The sequence below is a fragment of the Pleurodeles waltl genome, chromosome 2_1 (assembly GCF_031143425.1).
Source record: "Pleurodeles waltl isolate 20211129_DDA chromosome 2_1, aPleWal1.hap1.20221129, whole genome shotgun sequence".
Lineage (NCBI taxonomy): Eukaryota > Metazoa > Chordata > Amphibia > Caudata > Salamandridae > Pleurodeles > Pleurodeles waltl.
The window spans coordinates 379,259,110-379,277,034 of NC_090438.1; the positions used below are offsets into that span (position 1 = coordinate 379,259,110).

At 42.1% G+C, this 17,925-nt stretch overlaps 1 protein-coding gene across 1 annotated transcript in view; it reads left to right on the top strand.

Moving 5' to 3' along the window:
- The first annotated feature begins 721 nt into the window (after positions 1 to 721).
- The window catches only part of TSPAN6 (tetraspanin 6), a 151,729-nt gene continuing 134,525 nt past the window's right edge, over positions 722 to 17,925 (top strand). Inside the window, exon 1 of the mRNA XM_069212805.1 lies at positions 722 to 917. Within this exon, the coding sequence (XP_069068906.1) occupies positions 831 to 917 (87 nt within the window). The 5' untranslated portion in view covers positions 722 to 830. The remainder of the gene's footprint in view (positions 918 to 17,925) is intronic.

Genomic DNA, 17,925 nt, shown 5'->3' on the forward strand with positions numbered 1-17,925 from the left:
ATTGTGCGCCATTTAATTAATTGCCACTGTGTTCTGCAACACTCCATGCAAATGCACTCTACACCAGTTCACTCTATTCTATGCCACTCCAGGAGACTCCACGCTATGCACTCCAATACATGAGACTCTGCCACTCCCCTCTACAACACTACTCCACTCTTTGCCATTTGACTCTACGACACTCCACCCCACTCTCCTTTATGCCACTAACTTTTACCCATGCTGAGCAGCAGCCACGCTGGTGAACAGCATGGCTAAAACACATTGGCAAAGACAACAGCTCTTGCATTGATAAGACCTATTGCATTGCGAATGCTTGCTGATTTATTTTGTTATGGTTCTGATATCACTTCTATGCTGTCATGTATGTCAAAAGTTGTATCTAGTACATATGCTAATTATTTATCACTTACACTGCCAGTACTTGCAAAACGTTTAAAGGTGTGTTTCATAATTTCACAAAGTGCTAATAAAGTAATCCGCATCGGCAATGTATTCCTGTTCATTCTTTCACTAATTATACGTTTCTCGGCTGCGTCTTCACTGGTTTTGGCAAGGGGATTATTTTTCTAATATCTTATATTGTAGCTCTTTTGTCGTTTTGTCGAGCGGGGTTTGTTTTCGACCTTTTTGAGGAAGAGTTACAGGTGCCCTGCGCGTCTTTACCTGCAGCATTGCCCTTGTTCTGTGTTTAGGTTGCCTCTCCCGGAAACTGCCGAATGTTGCCGAGCCTGCCCGAACCCGTGAGCACTTCGTCGTGGACGGCTGCAGTCGCGGCTGAGGAGAGCTGGAGTTAGAGCCCTGTTTTCCCGCATAGACGAGCTCACGGCATGGCGTCCCCTTCCAGCCGGCTGCAGACCAAGCCGGTGATCACCTGCCTGAAGAGCGTGCTGCTGATCTACACCTTCATCTTTTGGGTGAGGGCAGCGGGGAACCGGGAGAGCCGTCCATGGGGAGAGACGGGGAGGAGGAACAAGGGGTCGGGGGCGCAGGGTAGTGGGAGATTTGAAACGGGAGTGTTCCTTTCTGGTTCTCAAACAGGGGCCGGATGCTGCCAAGTGAGCTTCTAGTTTTCTAGTCACGTCGGCACCTATATCTCAGCGGAAGCCTGAGTTTTAACTTTATACATGGGGTAGCCTTCGCTCCCCGTCCCCCAACTCTCGGACACCATTTTAGGGGCCGGCATTACACAAGCTGTGACTGTCCACGACCCTCCTCCTCTGCACAATGCCCTGGAGGAGAGCTGCCCGGCTGCTGTTTGTTATTCCTAGCTCTGCCCCTACCCGCGTTCGTGGCAGTCTCCCAGCCCCCACTTCTCACCGTGTTTCACTTTGCTTGTCAGATTTGAAAAAATGAATTTGTAATGTTGGAACTCGTTCTCTTTCTCACGCGGTTTATCCAGATCTCAACTTTGTTCTTAAACGTAACGCAGAGTTGCCCTTCGTGACTGGTTTCTTTATGTGTGCTTGGGGGGGTCTTTGTGACTCTGTAGGCTAAAAAAATCACTGGGTAGGTCAGGGGGCGGCAGAGGGCAGCGGCATCAACTGTTAATTACTTGATTTTGGAACACCAGTGTATTTTACAACGAGAAGGGCACTGAAGTTTAGTCTAAACTGAGGGGTACATTGGGGAATTGTAAAATGAGGTGAAGCTTAGGCAGCAAGCAGGTAGGAAAAGCCAATAATATTCGCATCCAGCTGTCTGGATCTTCGTTACATTATAATAAGAAGTGTTTGGTAAATGAAGTACTGACGTGGTAACATTTACTTAGCGTTTCTTCATTTACTCAAAGGATTTAACTTTCAAATTAATTTTAGTACATCTTTGAACAAAAAGAACAGCCGCAGTCATAATATAAAACATGACATTGTTATAATTAAAATTATGAATAACAACGTATCCGTAAGTAAAATACTGGCTTTACAGAGTGAGACATTTTGTGATAACTTTTTTCCCTGCACACAGAATTCGTCAGGGTGACTCAAGTTCCTATGTTTCCACTAATGGAGTGACTGTTATATTCACTTACTTTATATTCACAAAGGTAGACAGCTCTGCATTTTATCACCAAGTATCACAAAGTCTGCTTTATAGCCTGTTCCTCCAATAGCAAATTTATGTTTGTTTCATTTTTCCAGTTCTCAAATATATAAAAGAGAGCACCCAAGTATCATACCATTTTTATTAGGGTCGAGCCTGCGAGAGTATGCACTTGGCGCATGCGTCTCGCTTGCAATACTCTGTTGTGCTCAGTACAGGGCTTGGGGCCCGCCTGGCACCCTTCTATACAGCATCGTTATTCGTCAAGGCATACCTGCCATCACTTCCGTTTCTCTGTGTGGAGCAGGGTTCATGCACTAATTGAGGCAACTTAATTAATGCCCGTCCGCTGCTCCCGACGTGATCGAGGTACTATTTGTTGTTTTTAACTTCGAGTGGCCCGCAAACAGAAGGCTTGTGACTGCAAACACGTTCCCAGCAGACATCAAATTGCAAGTTATTTTTTAAAGCTAACTTTATTTTATTATGCCAAGTTGCCTTTTGTCAGTTTCTTCTCTTATTTCCTTTTAGTTTTTGCTCGTGCCCACTGTTGCCAAAATGACAATTAACTTGTTCAAAATATGTGTTACATTGGAAATGTTTGTTTATGTTTTACAAAGTAGACTCACTATCAGGCTTTACAAGGAGTACCTTGTGAGCTAATGTAGCTCTCCAGCTACCTGTAAGTAGCTCTTCTGCGTGCAGCCCAGTCTACTAAATTCGAAGTTTTTGTTTGTTTGAATTCATAGCATTATCCCAAAATTGAAGTGTGTATCTTCAGAACTCATAAGCTGATGTTTGGAGGAAATGATTACATTTTCCAAATATATATTTAAACTTGTTATTTGAGTGATACCTCTTGCAGCCTTGGTGAGACTTATTACTAATATTATTACCTTGATGCCAAGGGAATAGCAGCAATGACTACAATGTATTACCCATGTGGAGTCCTTCCACATTGACAAAGAATAGTTGGCACTACTAATTGCAACCCTGCTTGATGCACCAAGTTGATCACAGATGATATTCTGTCATATGGTCACTACTAATATAACCTTGTCTAATGTGGTCTCTGTTAAAGCTCTAATAATATTGGTAGCTCGGAATGATTTTTAATTGAACATTCATAGCTCATTATAGAAAATGTTGACCCCTGCAGTAGATGTTGTTTCTGATGTCTTTTGTGTGCACAATATTGTGTGTTTCTCTGAAACCTTTGTGATCCAGCAAGTACTTTTGTCCCCATTTCTTTTCATTGCTTTCCAAGAAGGCAGTTCCTCATTTTGGTAAGTATATGGACTTTGCATTCTGGCGCCTGTTTGCTTTGGTGTGTTTTTTGCGCAATATTTTTTTTTTGATGCTGGAAGCATTGAATTTTCTTTGTGATAGTGCAGTGCTTGTAACCTCTAAGGCACATTAAGCCTGTGACGTATTCCATTCTGCTCTACTGGCAGAATCATCCAGCTATCCATAAACGCACAAGACTTTGGGAACAATGCTAATTTGTAGGTTTATAACACCCTAGAATTATTGGAGATGAAGAGCGTTCTCACTAGTGGACCTCTTGCTTTGTGGAGATGTTTTCATACCAGCCTCCACTAAAAACCTATGATTTAGTGTCAGTAATAGTAATCCAATTAAAGCCCTGACAATATGCTGCTGGTAAGAAGATAAAATTTTCTTGAGACAGGATTTTGTCGGAGTCCATAAGCTCCTGGTCACTTTGAAATAAGGTAATTTACATGGAGGCCATTAGAAAGTGCTTTATTTAAAAATAATATGCATTTTGTTACAAGACCCCTCGATGTATGGAGTGTTTTTAAAATGTTGTGTCGTAGCAGTTAGAGACCATCTCTAGGCAGAGAAATGTTGTGAACACATGTCTTGATATATATGCATTTTGTTTTTAATTTGCAATGAGAACACTTTTTTGTGGAACTTTATTCTGCCAAATTTCCAAATCACATGTATTTGCTGCCACACGGTACCACAAAGCCACCAGTTTTATTAACAGCTCAAAACACCTCAGACTAGATTTGTGAAAGGTGTAAACTCATTTTCTATAAACAAATCATAATGCACATAGAATAAAAATATAGAAGTGGAAGAATAAAAGGGCTTTATTTTCAAATACCCTTTTGCACAGGCTTTCTTCATGTATTACTTTTTAAGGGGTATACTTATATTCTTCTTTTCTCTACATACATCATCTGGAACATTATAGTCATGAGCACTGTTAGATTAGTATTATATCAGTTATTGGCATTCATAATCTGTTACTATACATATATATACCATTGTTTCTTAGTTTCAACTATAAACAACAGAGAGATCAGTGTTTCGAATTTCAGTTTCTTTAACAATGGGCATTCATTAAAACACACTGATTTGTACTTTGCATTCACATAAGTCACACTTGATTATTTATAGCTAAGAATTTGAAAGGAAGAGTAAATTGAAAAGATAAATATCTCATAGAAGGGGTTTGTAAACTTTATACACCTCCGATAAACCCAGGTATAGATTTGGTTTCTATATTTTTCGATCTGGCCTTTGAGATCGCTTTAGCTTCCTTGCCAGGATGTTATTTTTGCAAAAAAGCATAGATAGTAATCATATAATCAGCAGGCTCCATCCATTGGGCTGTTAAATTGTAATTCACGTTTTGTGTCATTTCCAGCAAACAGAGATGGGCAATGAGGTACTTTACCGACTGGTCCTTCTCAATTTGAGTGACTGCACAACACATGTGCACATTACTGTATTGTAAATGCATTTGTGTAGTGCTTACTACCCCAGCAAGGAGATGAAACGCTTTATGTCAAGTAACACGTCACATCCGCCTAAAATAGTTTTTCTCTTTGCAGATAAACCTGGTTCAAAGTGTGTTTTTTAATTTGAAGTGTCTTTTACATTAACTTTAAATAGCACATTGGGTGCCCAGTTAGATGGTGATTTATTGTTTGTCTTTCTTTTTTATAGTTGTGAAATGTTTGAGCATCATTGTAGTGGCTTGAAATTTGAATACTTCGCTAGGGGGTTGTTCTGTTATTGTGTTCTTCACCAATAATAATAAAATATAGTGCACAACCGAGAGTTTTTTTAATGTTAATGTTACAAAATAACTAAAAAGGGCACCATATCAATTTTGTAAATTCAGATTTTAAATGCAAGCATATGGCGGCCACATTTAGGTGCCAACATGTTTTGATTTGAGATTTATATTTTTTTATGGGGGGACATTCTCGCAATAAATAACTTTAGCACCAGCTTGCTAAGAGTGAGATAGAGCTGCACGTTTGTTATGTAGTTTTCTTTTATTTACCGGTGAGAAACAGAAAATTAAATCATACTGCTAAGAAGCTGGGTAAAATATGTATAAAATTGAATCACTTCACTTTTCAGCACATAGATAAGTTGAAATATGTTGAGAGGGAGCAATAATGGACCTATTTATAAAGTATGTTTACTGTCTTGTTTCTCATCAACTGACTTTTAATATTCAAAGTCAAATCGTAATTTATTTTGACCATATGTCCTAAAAGTTTACACATAAAACGATGAAACAAAAAAAGTGCATTCATTGTCTTTGTGCTTTACAAAGCACCACACTTATTTAAAATAGAATTTACATTAAATGGAGATAACTTCTCTGAAGCGGTAGTCACTGGGAATGAAAGGGTCAATCATAAGCCAAGGCCTGCAGGAGTCCGCCATTGTCCATGAGATAGTCAGTGCAAAGTTAATAGTAAAAGGTGTGGTGCAACGATCGAAAATAAAAATAGGAAAAAAAGGCACTCCCAATACATGATTTTACATTTGGGTGCCAAAGCTACTAAAACGTTTGCATCACAGAGTTAAAATTTATACAAATATTTAAGGACCAGCAGTACAATGAGAATAAAAACATACTCAGATTTTCCCGGTTAATACAATCATCAGAATAAAAACACGTAATCCGACCCAAAATCTAAAGTACTGAGATTGTATTATAGATTAATACAATTTCATAATAATTTAAATAACATGCTTTGGCGGGGAGAACCTGCTACCTGCAGGGTCATACAGGCAAAGCAAATAAAGGGCAGGAGTTGCATTCAAAAAGCACATAGTTTAAGCGCAGTCAAATCTTTAGGAACGTGTACACAGTGTAACAAGAGGCATATGTTGTGGCTTAAAACAACTAACAGATTCATAATAAAATAGCACACACACAGTACAAGTACACCAAGAGGACACCTTACAGCTAACGCTAGTGTTAAAGTAACAAAAATAGAAAATAATTGCCCATATACGGACTCCCAGGACCCTATCCAAGTCGCATGGTTAAATAGTTATTTACCCGCATTAAAAGCTAAATACTGTTACCCAATGCTATGATAGCCCTATGGCGAATAGACCAAACTGCAGACAGGTATTTGGTGGCTGCACTTACTACCAATGTAGACGGGTCATATTTGCAAATTCTGTAAGCATTGGCACGGTCATATAAAAACAAGGCCTTACACAGAGGAATAATCCATTTCTCCCTGGGAGTTTTATATAGGGGACAACAAAAAAGCACGTGTTCAGTTGACGGCACGCATAATTACACATTTCACATTTGTTGGCCTCAGGGCTATTCTGCGACCACCGGGCAGTAAAAGTATTGACTGGTAAGGTGTCATATCTAAACTGAAGAAATAAATCATGGGCATGGGAAGGTAATGGAAGGTCAAGGAATTGCTCAGGCCATGGCTCCTGTTTGACGAGCAAAAATTCTGATGTTAAACGACCCACCCCATTACTGTGAAGGATCTGCTCATTGGCCTTCTCCCAATATCTCAATTTGACCAATAAAGTAACATTAGCTGGGATTGAGTCGGGCCTCTCCCAAAATTGGGGGAAACCCAAATCATCCCATGCTATTTTCATTTCCCTTAGCCAACTGACCTTTTTCCAGCTAGTTTGATTCTTTAATAGATCTTTAACTGCTTCACAAAAGGGTTCCAATTCCTCTGTCCTCCAAAGGCAGATCCAATATAAGGGGGTCCTCAAACCTGCTACGTCTTTAATACTATTTATCCCAAGGTCTAATCTAAGGGGAATTATCTGAGTGCCCATCCCCATCCTGGCTATGTGTCTGATAAAATCGTTCTGTTTGATTTGTAAAGCATCCTGCTGTCTGTAAGAACCCCATAACTCTGCACCATACAGTGCAGCTCCCCGGATCTGAACTTTGTAGATTTCTACGATGGGGTTTAATGGGGGCTGGGGGCTACCAACAGCTCTGGCTTTACGACCCAGAGCCCCCGTCTTTGGCATATAATATGCGCTACTTTTCTAATATGAGCATCCCATCTGCCTGATCCCTAAATAGTCAAACTCGTTGACCCTTTCCAGTGGAATAGAGTTAATTGAAATACTAGCTTTCACTTTTTCTTTCGCGAACTACAAACCATGAAATTGGTTTTCCTGACATTGACTTCCAGACCGAAGTCTCTGCTAAATAGACAATTGATCAACCAAATTTTGCAATCCCAAGGGTGATTTTTCCATAATGATGGTGTCATCCGCATAAAGCAACCCTAGGATTTTCTGGCCTGGCAACCAAGGTGAGTCATTATTGCAATTTTTAAAGTATTTAATACAGTTATTTATATATAAAAGGAAGAGGGTGGGGGCAAGGACACAGCCTTGCCTCACTCCTCTCTCAATAATAATTGGATCTGTAAATTCGCCATCCTTGCCACTTCTAATTTGGGTGAAAGTGCCTTCATGAAGTCGGACGATAAGGTTCAAGAGGCCTCTGGGGACTCCCATGTTAGTCAGTGTCAGCCATAATTTGTTCCTGGGTACCAGATCAAAGGCCTGCTCTGAGATCAATGAAGGCCACATATACATTTCCACCTCCGATGTCCACAGTCCTCCATTTGATTGCCAAAAACCTCAAAACTTGATCTATTGTACTGACTGCAGGTCTAAAACCTGCCTGTAAATCAGAGATGGCCCCACTCTCTGTAATCAATTCCTCTAAATGAAACAGAATCTGCTTCGCAAAGAAGTTTTGGAAATTATTTAGCAAGCTTATTGGACGGTAGTTGGAGGGATCGCAGGGACTGCCCCCCTTGAATAGAGGGACTATCTCAGCTCCCCTCCATGTACAAGCAATGGATGCTCCTGTGGCAACTGCATTACAGACCCTATTCAGGTAAGGGGCCCAAATATCGGGGTTTGATTTATAGAGGTCACCAGGTATTTTATCAAGGTCCAGGGCCTTTCCCCACTTAAGGGGATGCTATTGTTGCCTTTGTTTCAGCTAGGGAAAACTTAATTGGGGGGGCACTAATTTCCCTAATGGTGTTTAACCCCATAAAATTAGGTTTGTTATTCCCTGAATAAAGTGACCCAAAATGTTTTGCCCATACTATCGGGAGAATCGATGTGCCAGGCAAGGGCCGGGGTCACTGCTGTCATTTGAAACCAGCTTCCAAAACTTGGAAGTATCGTTGGTTCTCGTTGCCTCCAAGAGAGCAACCCATCGTTTCTCTTCCCACCTTCTTCCTGCCTTAAATAGTTCCAGCTTATAGTTCTCTCTTGACTGTTTTATTGGCTCTCTTATCCCCCCTTCTCAAGTCCTTCAATAATTTGTGCTTGGCTACTCTGCATTATTGATTGTACCACCTCTCACTACACCTATTTCTCGTTTTGGCACCGGCTTCTTTAATAAAAAGTTATTTTAGTGAATTAAATAGTTCCATATGAATAGCCAGGAGCCTGCTGTCATCCTCGCAAAAATGAAGCATAAGCTCTATTTGATCTACCAATAGGCTATATATTGCAGAAATGGAGCTTGGAGAGGAATTGACAACTTCCCACTTGACATTCTGTTTGTTGTTTGTCATGGTGAGATACTGCACATAATCCCTAGAAACAGGGGCCTCTATTACATGCAACAGACCCCTAATAGATAGAATTAGCGGGTCATGGTCGATTTCTTCATGTTCCTTAACCACCATGTCGACCCTATGCCCCCACAAACGAGTGTCCAGTAGAAGGTAATCAATATGGCTCCTATAAGCTCCACGTCTGAAGGTGGGAGAAGGATTGACATCTGAGCAGGAACAACCGTTGCAAGCACGAATGCCGTATGCAAGTGTAATATAAACAATTTGATAAGCCGTTCTGCTCAGTCTGTGACTTTTATTCATTACTAGTTGCGGGATACCCCATAAGATGCCCTTTTCTTGGTAAAGCTCTTGAGCCAATGGATAAGTCTCAAAGGAGGCATTAAAATCCCCAGCAATTAGAATATGATGAGAGTATTGCACTCCCCGGTGGTTATTCTCGGCCGCCCTATCCCAGAGGTTCCCTGTGCGACTTTGGCTTTGTGTCAATCTGCATCTGAGAGGGAAGATGAAACTTCCAGATGAGTACTTCCCCAAAACATGCAAACAATCTCTTATATTTTCTCGACATCAGCCTTGAAGAAGCAAATGACAGTACTCTCCGTGCCATACTAGTGGCTAGCTGTGCCAGTTTGCTGAATTAGGAATCCCATGCATGCTCTCTAAATTGGGTTCATGTATTTGTTTCCAAGTCGTCAGTTACCCATTCTATCAAGACCTATTTAGAATGAGTTTGTTATATAGTTAATAGTTGAGTACCCAAGTGAATTTGTCACCCTCTCATCTTCTTTACTTTCCGGTTCATACTGGTGAATGTTAGTTCCGCGCATCTACTAAACACTGTAAATCTGGAAATGCTTTGCTGTTGGTCCATTACTCTTTTGTATCATAAATGTGCTTGTCTTGGAGTGTTAGATTTGTTTTGGGCAGTGTCGGTTGACTCATCATTTTGTGGCTAAAGAGCAAAGGTAAAACCTATCCCCCTTTTTGTTTTACATTTTTGTGGCTAAGAAAAGAGAGACACATGTTTAATTGCCGCGTAATAATCCTGTGTATTTGCCATCTAAATTGTGTTACCTACAGTATCTTGTTTTTGAATTATTACTTTCACAGAACAAAGTTCAAAAGAAGTCTTGGTTTTTATTAGTAACACAATGCAAATCTAGTCCTTTTTTCTTTTCTCCTTTTCACTTTGGCAACAACTGGTTTAAAAAAACAGAGAAAAAGAAACATACTCCTTTCTCCTAGTGCCCTCCTTGAATTAGGGATGTGAATTTGTTCCCTAGACAATTGCGGATCACTTATCAACCTGCTTAGGGCCTGGCAAGCAGAACACTGGCATGAGTTATATTCTTAGATCAGTACTGCCAAAATTGGAAGGATAAGGACTAATGGAACAAATACTGTGGAATCTGCAGCCTTTTCTCATTTAAATTGCTTTTCTAGAAGGCTGAACTCAGTGGCATCAGTGGCTCCTGCTTCTCCTTCATCTTATGAGGTTCTGTTAATTATAAAGATGTTACCCCAAACACGAAAAATACACAGGTTTTAAAGTGTTACATTTTTTTTTTTCTTGCCTCAAAATAATCCTGTTGTAAATTGAAAGTAAACCACTCTTACGTGGCACAGCCCTGAAGATGAGAATAAGTCTTTAAATCTGAGCTGTTTCTGCTAGCCAAGATGTATTATTTACTGTGTTCAAATAACTTTGCGTCTTAATTCTTGAAAAAGAGGTGCCTATACACTGAACAGATGTCTTGGGGGATCTGACAGAATATGGAAGTAAGTTATAGTATAATTCCTCCATATTATCCCAATGTTATTAAGCCATAGTAGTGTGGTCATGCAAATCCTTATATAAAGACTTGACCACTCTGTTTGAATAGACATAGCATGAGGCCCATAACTTCTCGAGGTGTTGGAGGACTTAGTTGGTAAATTAAATGTCCAGTGGATCTCACTGGTGGGAAGACCAATTTCTTGAAGATATCAAAGATTTCTACCTATAAAGCCTTGTTAGAGCAAGGTGAGGTGGAGGATAGCAACCTCTGTACTGTTGCAGTGTGCACACCTATTAGATTGTTTTTGGCCATGTTATATTGCTGCAAAATACGTTTGAATTATAGCAACCAATGTCAGCCATCAGGTTGAATCTATCTCAAGAGTTTGTAATGGGAAATTTAACAAGCATTTGCAATGCAACGGGTCTAGCGTTTGCTCGTGTTAGAGCTGATCGCGTTGTAAACTCCTAACCCAACTTTTCATCTATCGGCAAAAGTGCTTTTATGTACGTATCCCGAAAAAGTGAAATTAACTGTGTAAAGCGCTCAACTTCTGCCAAGCGAAATCGCGCTAGTAAAATAGAGAAAAAAAGTAGTCCACGAGCCAGACAGAAAACAGCGAGCCTTGCAAGTTTTCTGTACTTGGTCATTGCGCTCGAGGAGGGCTAGCCAATGGAAAAGGCATGACGTGAGCATGCCTTCGACTAATGAAAGCAAGCGGATTTTAATAGTCAAGCCCACGAACCAATGGTTAACACTGACGTGATGTCGACAGGGCTCCGAGCCCTTTTCTAATAACTAAAGCGTCTCTCTGCGATACGCATGCGCGACCCTAAAAATAGCCATACACTGTGATGCTGGATGTGTGTGTCATTCTAAGTTAAAATGCTTGTAAGTAGCTGAGCATACTTTTTACAGAGCCCCTTTGGAGTCCCACAGTGTGCACATACTTATGATTACCTACGATTCCTAGCCCCCCCCCCCCTCTGCCCAAAAAAAAACCCTGGCAGAAAGCACACTGGACAGCAGGGTTGCATTTTATTAACAAGCGTTTGCAATGCAATAGGACTTGCATTTTCTTGAGTTAGAGCTATTAGCATTGCAAATTCATAACTGGACTTTTCTTGCCACATAAATTGGTCAACCCTGCCTCATAATTTCGTCTTTTCCTGCTATATAATGCCAGTGGCCCAGCATTTAACGAAAGCACTTCCATTTACCTTCTTCCTCTATCATAAAAGTCAATAAGATAATTGTATATTTTTTATCAGAAATAAACTTTTGCCATTAGAGTGTAATGCTTAAAACACTATAACAAAAATATAATTTGGGATAGATTGGAGGGTGAAAGGAAAGAGGGAGCCTGGAGTAAAGATGGAGAGGACAAGTGGCGTAGTAACAGTGTCATGGGCCCTGGAATAAGAAAGGAAAAATCTATAGGAAAATACAGCAGTAATTGGAGTTGAGTGAGGTCTGTGGGTCTCTGGGCCCCAGTGTCACTGCACCTGTTGCTCCATTGATAACTAGGTCTCAGGGGAGAAAGCAAATGGGGCAGGAAAAGAGAAGCGAAAGGAATACAACAGACAAAAGGAACAAGGAGAAGGGGTTGCAAAGAAATAAAATAAAGAAGGCAAAGAAAGAACGAGAAAATGAAAACAATTAAGAGAAGAAATAGAGAAAATGAGTGAGGCAAAAGAAAGAGGGGAAGGAAGCTAGCCAACAAAAGATAGGAGGAATAAATAATGAAAGGTGTGAAAAGAAAGAGAAAAATGAACATTTGAGGGGAAAAAGGGAGATGGTGAGGAAAACAAGCAGCTAAACAACCAGGGTTTGTATGTACTGACACATTTCTCACAGACACAGAATGGGAAATCCACTTTGACTCTTCGGGTCCCAACATGTCTTGTGTCTTCCACATGCAAATGGGAAAAAGAAGGATTTATAGTAAAACATGAATTGTCAGATAAAGATAAGAAAAACACCACAGAAAGAGAGGAAGGAAGCTCTTAAAAAAAAAAAAAGTGAAAGGACGCATACCGGTTCAAAGGAAAGAGTAAATAAAAGACAAAGAACGTATGAAAGGAAGAGAAAAAAAATAAAATAATGAACGCCTGATGAAGAAAAAAGAAGAATGAAACAAAGAAAGAAATAAACAAGTTTTTGAGAGTTTGAAAGAGGAGGTAGTAACGGAAAAATTAAAATAAAAAGGGAGAAGAGTAGAAATAAACAGTTGAAAGAAAGAGCAAAACTGTTAATGTGTGGATTTTAAGAGTGGAAAAAGAAAAGTTGGGGAGAAAGAAAACAATGGGAGTAAACAGAGTAAAGGAAAGAACAGAGTGAGATAGGGGGAACAGGCCATCCCTAATCAAGATGGCAGCTAACAATAGATTTAATTGGCTCCCATATGCCCTCAAACAAAAGTCAGTGTGGAACAGCAAGGGGCAATGCAGAACAGCCGGAGGTGCCTTAGCAGAGTTGTATGTGAGCTCCAGTACAGCAGTATTCGGGCGCTTCAGATCCGGATTGGGGTTATAGATAGAGCTGTGTTCCGGCCCAGTGCTGGCATAACAGAAGGCAGCGGGTGAGGAATGAGAAACGGACCGCCGTGATATTGGAATAATGGGGCGCTGCAGGTTAGGGTTGAGGTGCATGCAGGCTGCTCTACTGGAATAGCAAAAGACGCACAAGGTCAGAAATGAGGTATGGTAAAGAAGCTGTGTGTGGAACCTAGTATTGGCATGCCAGTGTTGCCTAGTGTAAGCCTGGAGGTGCCCTGATGAAGCTGCGAGTGGGGCCCAGCATGGGAGTGGCTTTGCCTCTCAACCACAGAAGCGAGGGGCTGTGTGTGAGCCTTAGTACTGAGAAGAAACTTGCACTGAATGTTAGAATTGATGGATTCTGGCGGATATGTGGTGGTTCCCATCAACATTGGCGTTGGATCTTAGACTTGAGGTGCATTGGCTGAGCTGTGTTTTGCTCTTTTAGGTCCAGTTTTGGCTTGGCAGTGGGTACTGAATATCAGAATTTAGCTGCTGTAATGGAACCGTATGTGAGAGGGGTCCCAGTATAGGAAAGGAAGTGACCTTGTCTGGGTAGAACTGAGGTGCACTGATGGAGCTGCGCTCAAGGTCTCAGTACTTGAACAGTAGCGTGTACGGACTGTAAGAACTGAGGTGCTCTGGCAGACAGCATGTGTGGGGTTCTCTCCAGGCAAAGGGGCTTGGAGTGTGTGAACTGAGGTGCAGTGATGGAGCTGCGCCCGAGGTCCTAGTACTGGGACAGCAATGTGTACTGACTAAGAACTGAGGTGCTCTGGCAGACAGCATGTGTGGGGTTCTCTCCAGGCAAAGGGGCTTGGAGTGTGTGAACTGAGGTGCAGTGATGGAGCTGCGCCCGAGGTCCTAGTACTGGGACAGCAATGTGTACTGACTAAGAACTGAGGTGCTCTGGCAGACAGCATGTGTGGGGTTCTGGCACGGCTGAGGGGCTTGGAGTATGTGAATTGAGGTGCACTGATGGAGCTGCGCCCGCGGTCCAAGTACTGTAACAGTGTATTTTGATGTAAGAGCTGAGGTGCTCTGACAGACATCTGTGGAGTTATGGCACGTGCACAGCTGATGGGCTTGGAGTGTGTGAAGTGAGGTGCACTGATGGAGCTGCGAGTGGGAGTCCAGTATGGAGCAAAAGTGGGCACTGTCTCTAAGGATTGTGGAGCCCTGGTAGAGCTGGGTGCCTAGGCTATAAGCAATTACAAGGTATCCTTCGCCCTGGGGACCACAGGCAGCCACACCTCCCTGGACTCCCCTGAGTGTCTAGTTTTCAGAAATGTCTTGGTTTGGTAGATTTTCCTAGATGGCCACTGAGCCCAGGACCAAAAACGCAGGTGCCTCCCTTGAAAAAAATGGGTTGTTTTGTGATGGATAAATGATGTGTCCAGAATACGTTTTGGGCCCTTCCCTGTCTCAGACACTTTGCTCACCCACACAAGTGAGGTAGCATTTTTATTGGGAAACCTTGGGGAAAGGTGGGAAGTAGGAAATGTGTGGCTTCCCTAACATTCCAGAACCTTCCATCAGAGAAATGTGAGGTAAATGTGTGTGGTTTTTCTTTCTTTTTTTTTTTAAAGACAAATTTTGAGGTTTGCAGGAGATTCTGCGTAACAGAACCTGGTAAGAGAGACACAGGTCACCCCATCCAGTATTCCCCTGGGTGTCTAGTTTTCAAAGCAGTACAGGTTTGCTAGGTTTCCCTAGGTGCCGGCTGATGTAGGAACTGAAACCACAGCTACCTACTTTGCAAAAAACAGGCCAGTTTTTTATGGAAAAGTTTGATGTATCCATGTTGTGTTTTGGGCCGTTTCCTATCACAGGTACTAGGCCTACCCATTCAAGTGAGGTACCATTTTCAGCAGAAAACATAGGAGAATGCTGGGTGGATGCAAGTTCGTGGCTCTGTGCAGATTCCAGAACTTTCCATCACAGAAATGTGAGGAGAAAGTGGTGTTTTTTTTAATCAAAGTTTGAGATTTGCTTGGGATTCTGGTTAAAACAACTTGGTGAGTGCCACACAAGACTGCTCCATGGATTCCCCTAGGTGTCTAGTTTAAAAACATTTATAGGCTTGCTAGGTTTTCCCAGGTGCCAACTGAGGTAGGGCCCCAAAACCACAGCTACCCACTTCACAAAAAAACAGGTCAGTGGAAAAAGTTGATGTACCCATGTTGTGTTTTGGGCCATTTCTTGTCGTGGGCACTAGGCCTACCCACACAAGTGCGGTACCATTTGTATCGGGAGACCTAGGGGAACACAGAATAGTAGAGCAAGTGTTATTACATATTGTCTATCTCCTCATTAGCACCTTCCAAATGTGAGAAATAAGTCATTTTGAGAAATGCCCTCTAGCTCACATGCTAGTATGGGTGACCCCAAATTCAGAGATGTGCAAATAACCATTGCTTCTAAACTCCATATCTTGTGCCCAATATGGAAACACATAGATTTCCTTGATACTTATTTTTCACACTTTATATTTTACCAAATGAATTACTGTATACCCAGTACACAATGAAACCATGGTAACGTACAGCTTAGTTATTGGCTCTGGGCACCTAGGGTTCTTGGTGTACCTACAAACCCTATTTATCCCCGCATCCAGAAGGGTCCAGTGGACGTAATGGTATATTGCTTTCGAAAATCTTCCATAGCTAGAAGAAGTTACATAGGAAAATGTAAACACACATGGCTGTTTTTTTTTTTTTGTTTTTTTTTTAACCTCAATTCTTTTTTTATAATCAAATTTGTATTTTATTCAGATCATGGTTTGTCACAGTGTAGGTCTGATAAAACAAATCAAGTGAATCCAAAGTTCCCACCCTTTGTATGCCCCCTGATTTCCCCCAAACATCTCACCATTAGCATTTCCCTTTGGCATTCCACAACTTATACCAAGGTAGCACCCCTTCACTTCCCTTCAAGAGGTCCCCATCCATTTGGACCATATTCAAGCATGTCTTTGCGGGCATTCTCTTGCTGCATATATGGGTTTCTCCATTTGTGCGCACCAGTGTACTCCTTGTCGCCACTTCAAGAGCGATGGTGGCAGACTCACCATCCATTGTGCTGCAGTGTCTCGTTTGGCGACCAGAAGAGCAGTGCCCAGCATGACTCTGTCTGCTTGAGAGTTCCCCACTTACTCCATCACCCCCAAAAGAACCATTAACGGAGACGGCTCCAGTGTCTGTTCCATTATCATAGAGAATTCAGCCAGTATCCGCTTCCAGTATTGCACAATAAGCGGGCAGGACCACGCCATATGCAAAAATCTGCTGGGGCGTGGCAGCAGTGACTGCACTAGGGAGTGGGCAGTAGACCTGCTTTGCACATTGTAGCTGGTGTGAGATATGTACAGTGTAAGTAGCACAATTGCACTAATCGCAATTTAGCAGAGATTACCATTACTCATTGTGCCATTAATGCATTCAGTCAGTCTTCATCATCCATCGGTCCCACCCAATTCTTCCACCGGGATCTTAGGGCCTGGAGGGTCTCTGATGCATTTATTACTATTGAGTGGTAGATTTGGGAGATTCCACCCCTACCCAGGGCACCCATCACCAGCTTTTGCTTCCATGGGACTGAATTTGGGTATGCAAGTGGACTCAGATATATGTGACGTCAGGGCATGCCGTAGTTGCATATACTTATAGAATTGTGTGCTAGACAACTTGAATCCCAATTGAAGCTCTTAAAAGGATTGCATATGACTGCCAGACAACACATCACCAAGCATGTGATACCTATTGCGTCCCATTGGGAGAAGCCCTCGAGAGCACTCACCTCCCTCAACCAGGTCCCACACCACAACGGAGTATGTTGTGTCAGTTTCTTCCACCACCCAGTGTGACGCTGTGCCTTTCGCCATCCACTGAACACCATCCTTGTAACCTGGGATGTTCAAAGAGACAGGGCCACCATAAAGAAGGTCCAAGATACAAGGGAAACCCAGGCGTCACAAGTTCTAAACAGTAAGCTGGATCCACCCATCCCCCATAAGCCATTCGTTGATCACAAGGACTTGGGTCGCTACTAATAGTACTGTAGACTGGACATCCCCAATCCTCCCTTGTATGTACTTTGTCTTCATACAGCCCAACTGAGACGCCGTCTCCCGTTCTGCCACAGAAAGGCATCAGCCATTGTGTCGGTCTCTCTGAACCAATGAGACGGTGGCTGCATCGGATGGTTTTGAAAAAGATAAAGAAAATGCAGTAGTACCAGCATCTTGAATAAGGCTGTGCGCCCCAGGACTTCAAGGTGCAACAAATTCCATCTTTTCAAGTCCAGCTTCACTTCGCAAATGAGCGGGGTGATGTTGAGCGCCCACGTCAGAGGTGATTCCAGCGCTATTTTATTGCCTAGATGGATAAAACTGAGCTGCCTTCTGGGTGAATTGGATTGCCATTCGATCACCTCCCAGGCATCAGTGAAACTAAGAGGGATTTCTTAGGGTTTATGTGGAGTCCAGAGGCCTCTACAAAGAGATGAATTAGACAGTCCGTGGGGGCCGCTCTCTGACAAATTTGAGAGCTACAACAGCACATCATCTGCGTATAGGGTGATACGATCTTCCTCACCCTGTGGCCAGCGCCAGCCTGTAAGCAATGGGTCCCCTGGATCATGTACGCTAATGGTTCTGTGGCCAAGGCAAAGAGAAGGGGA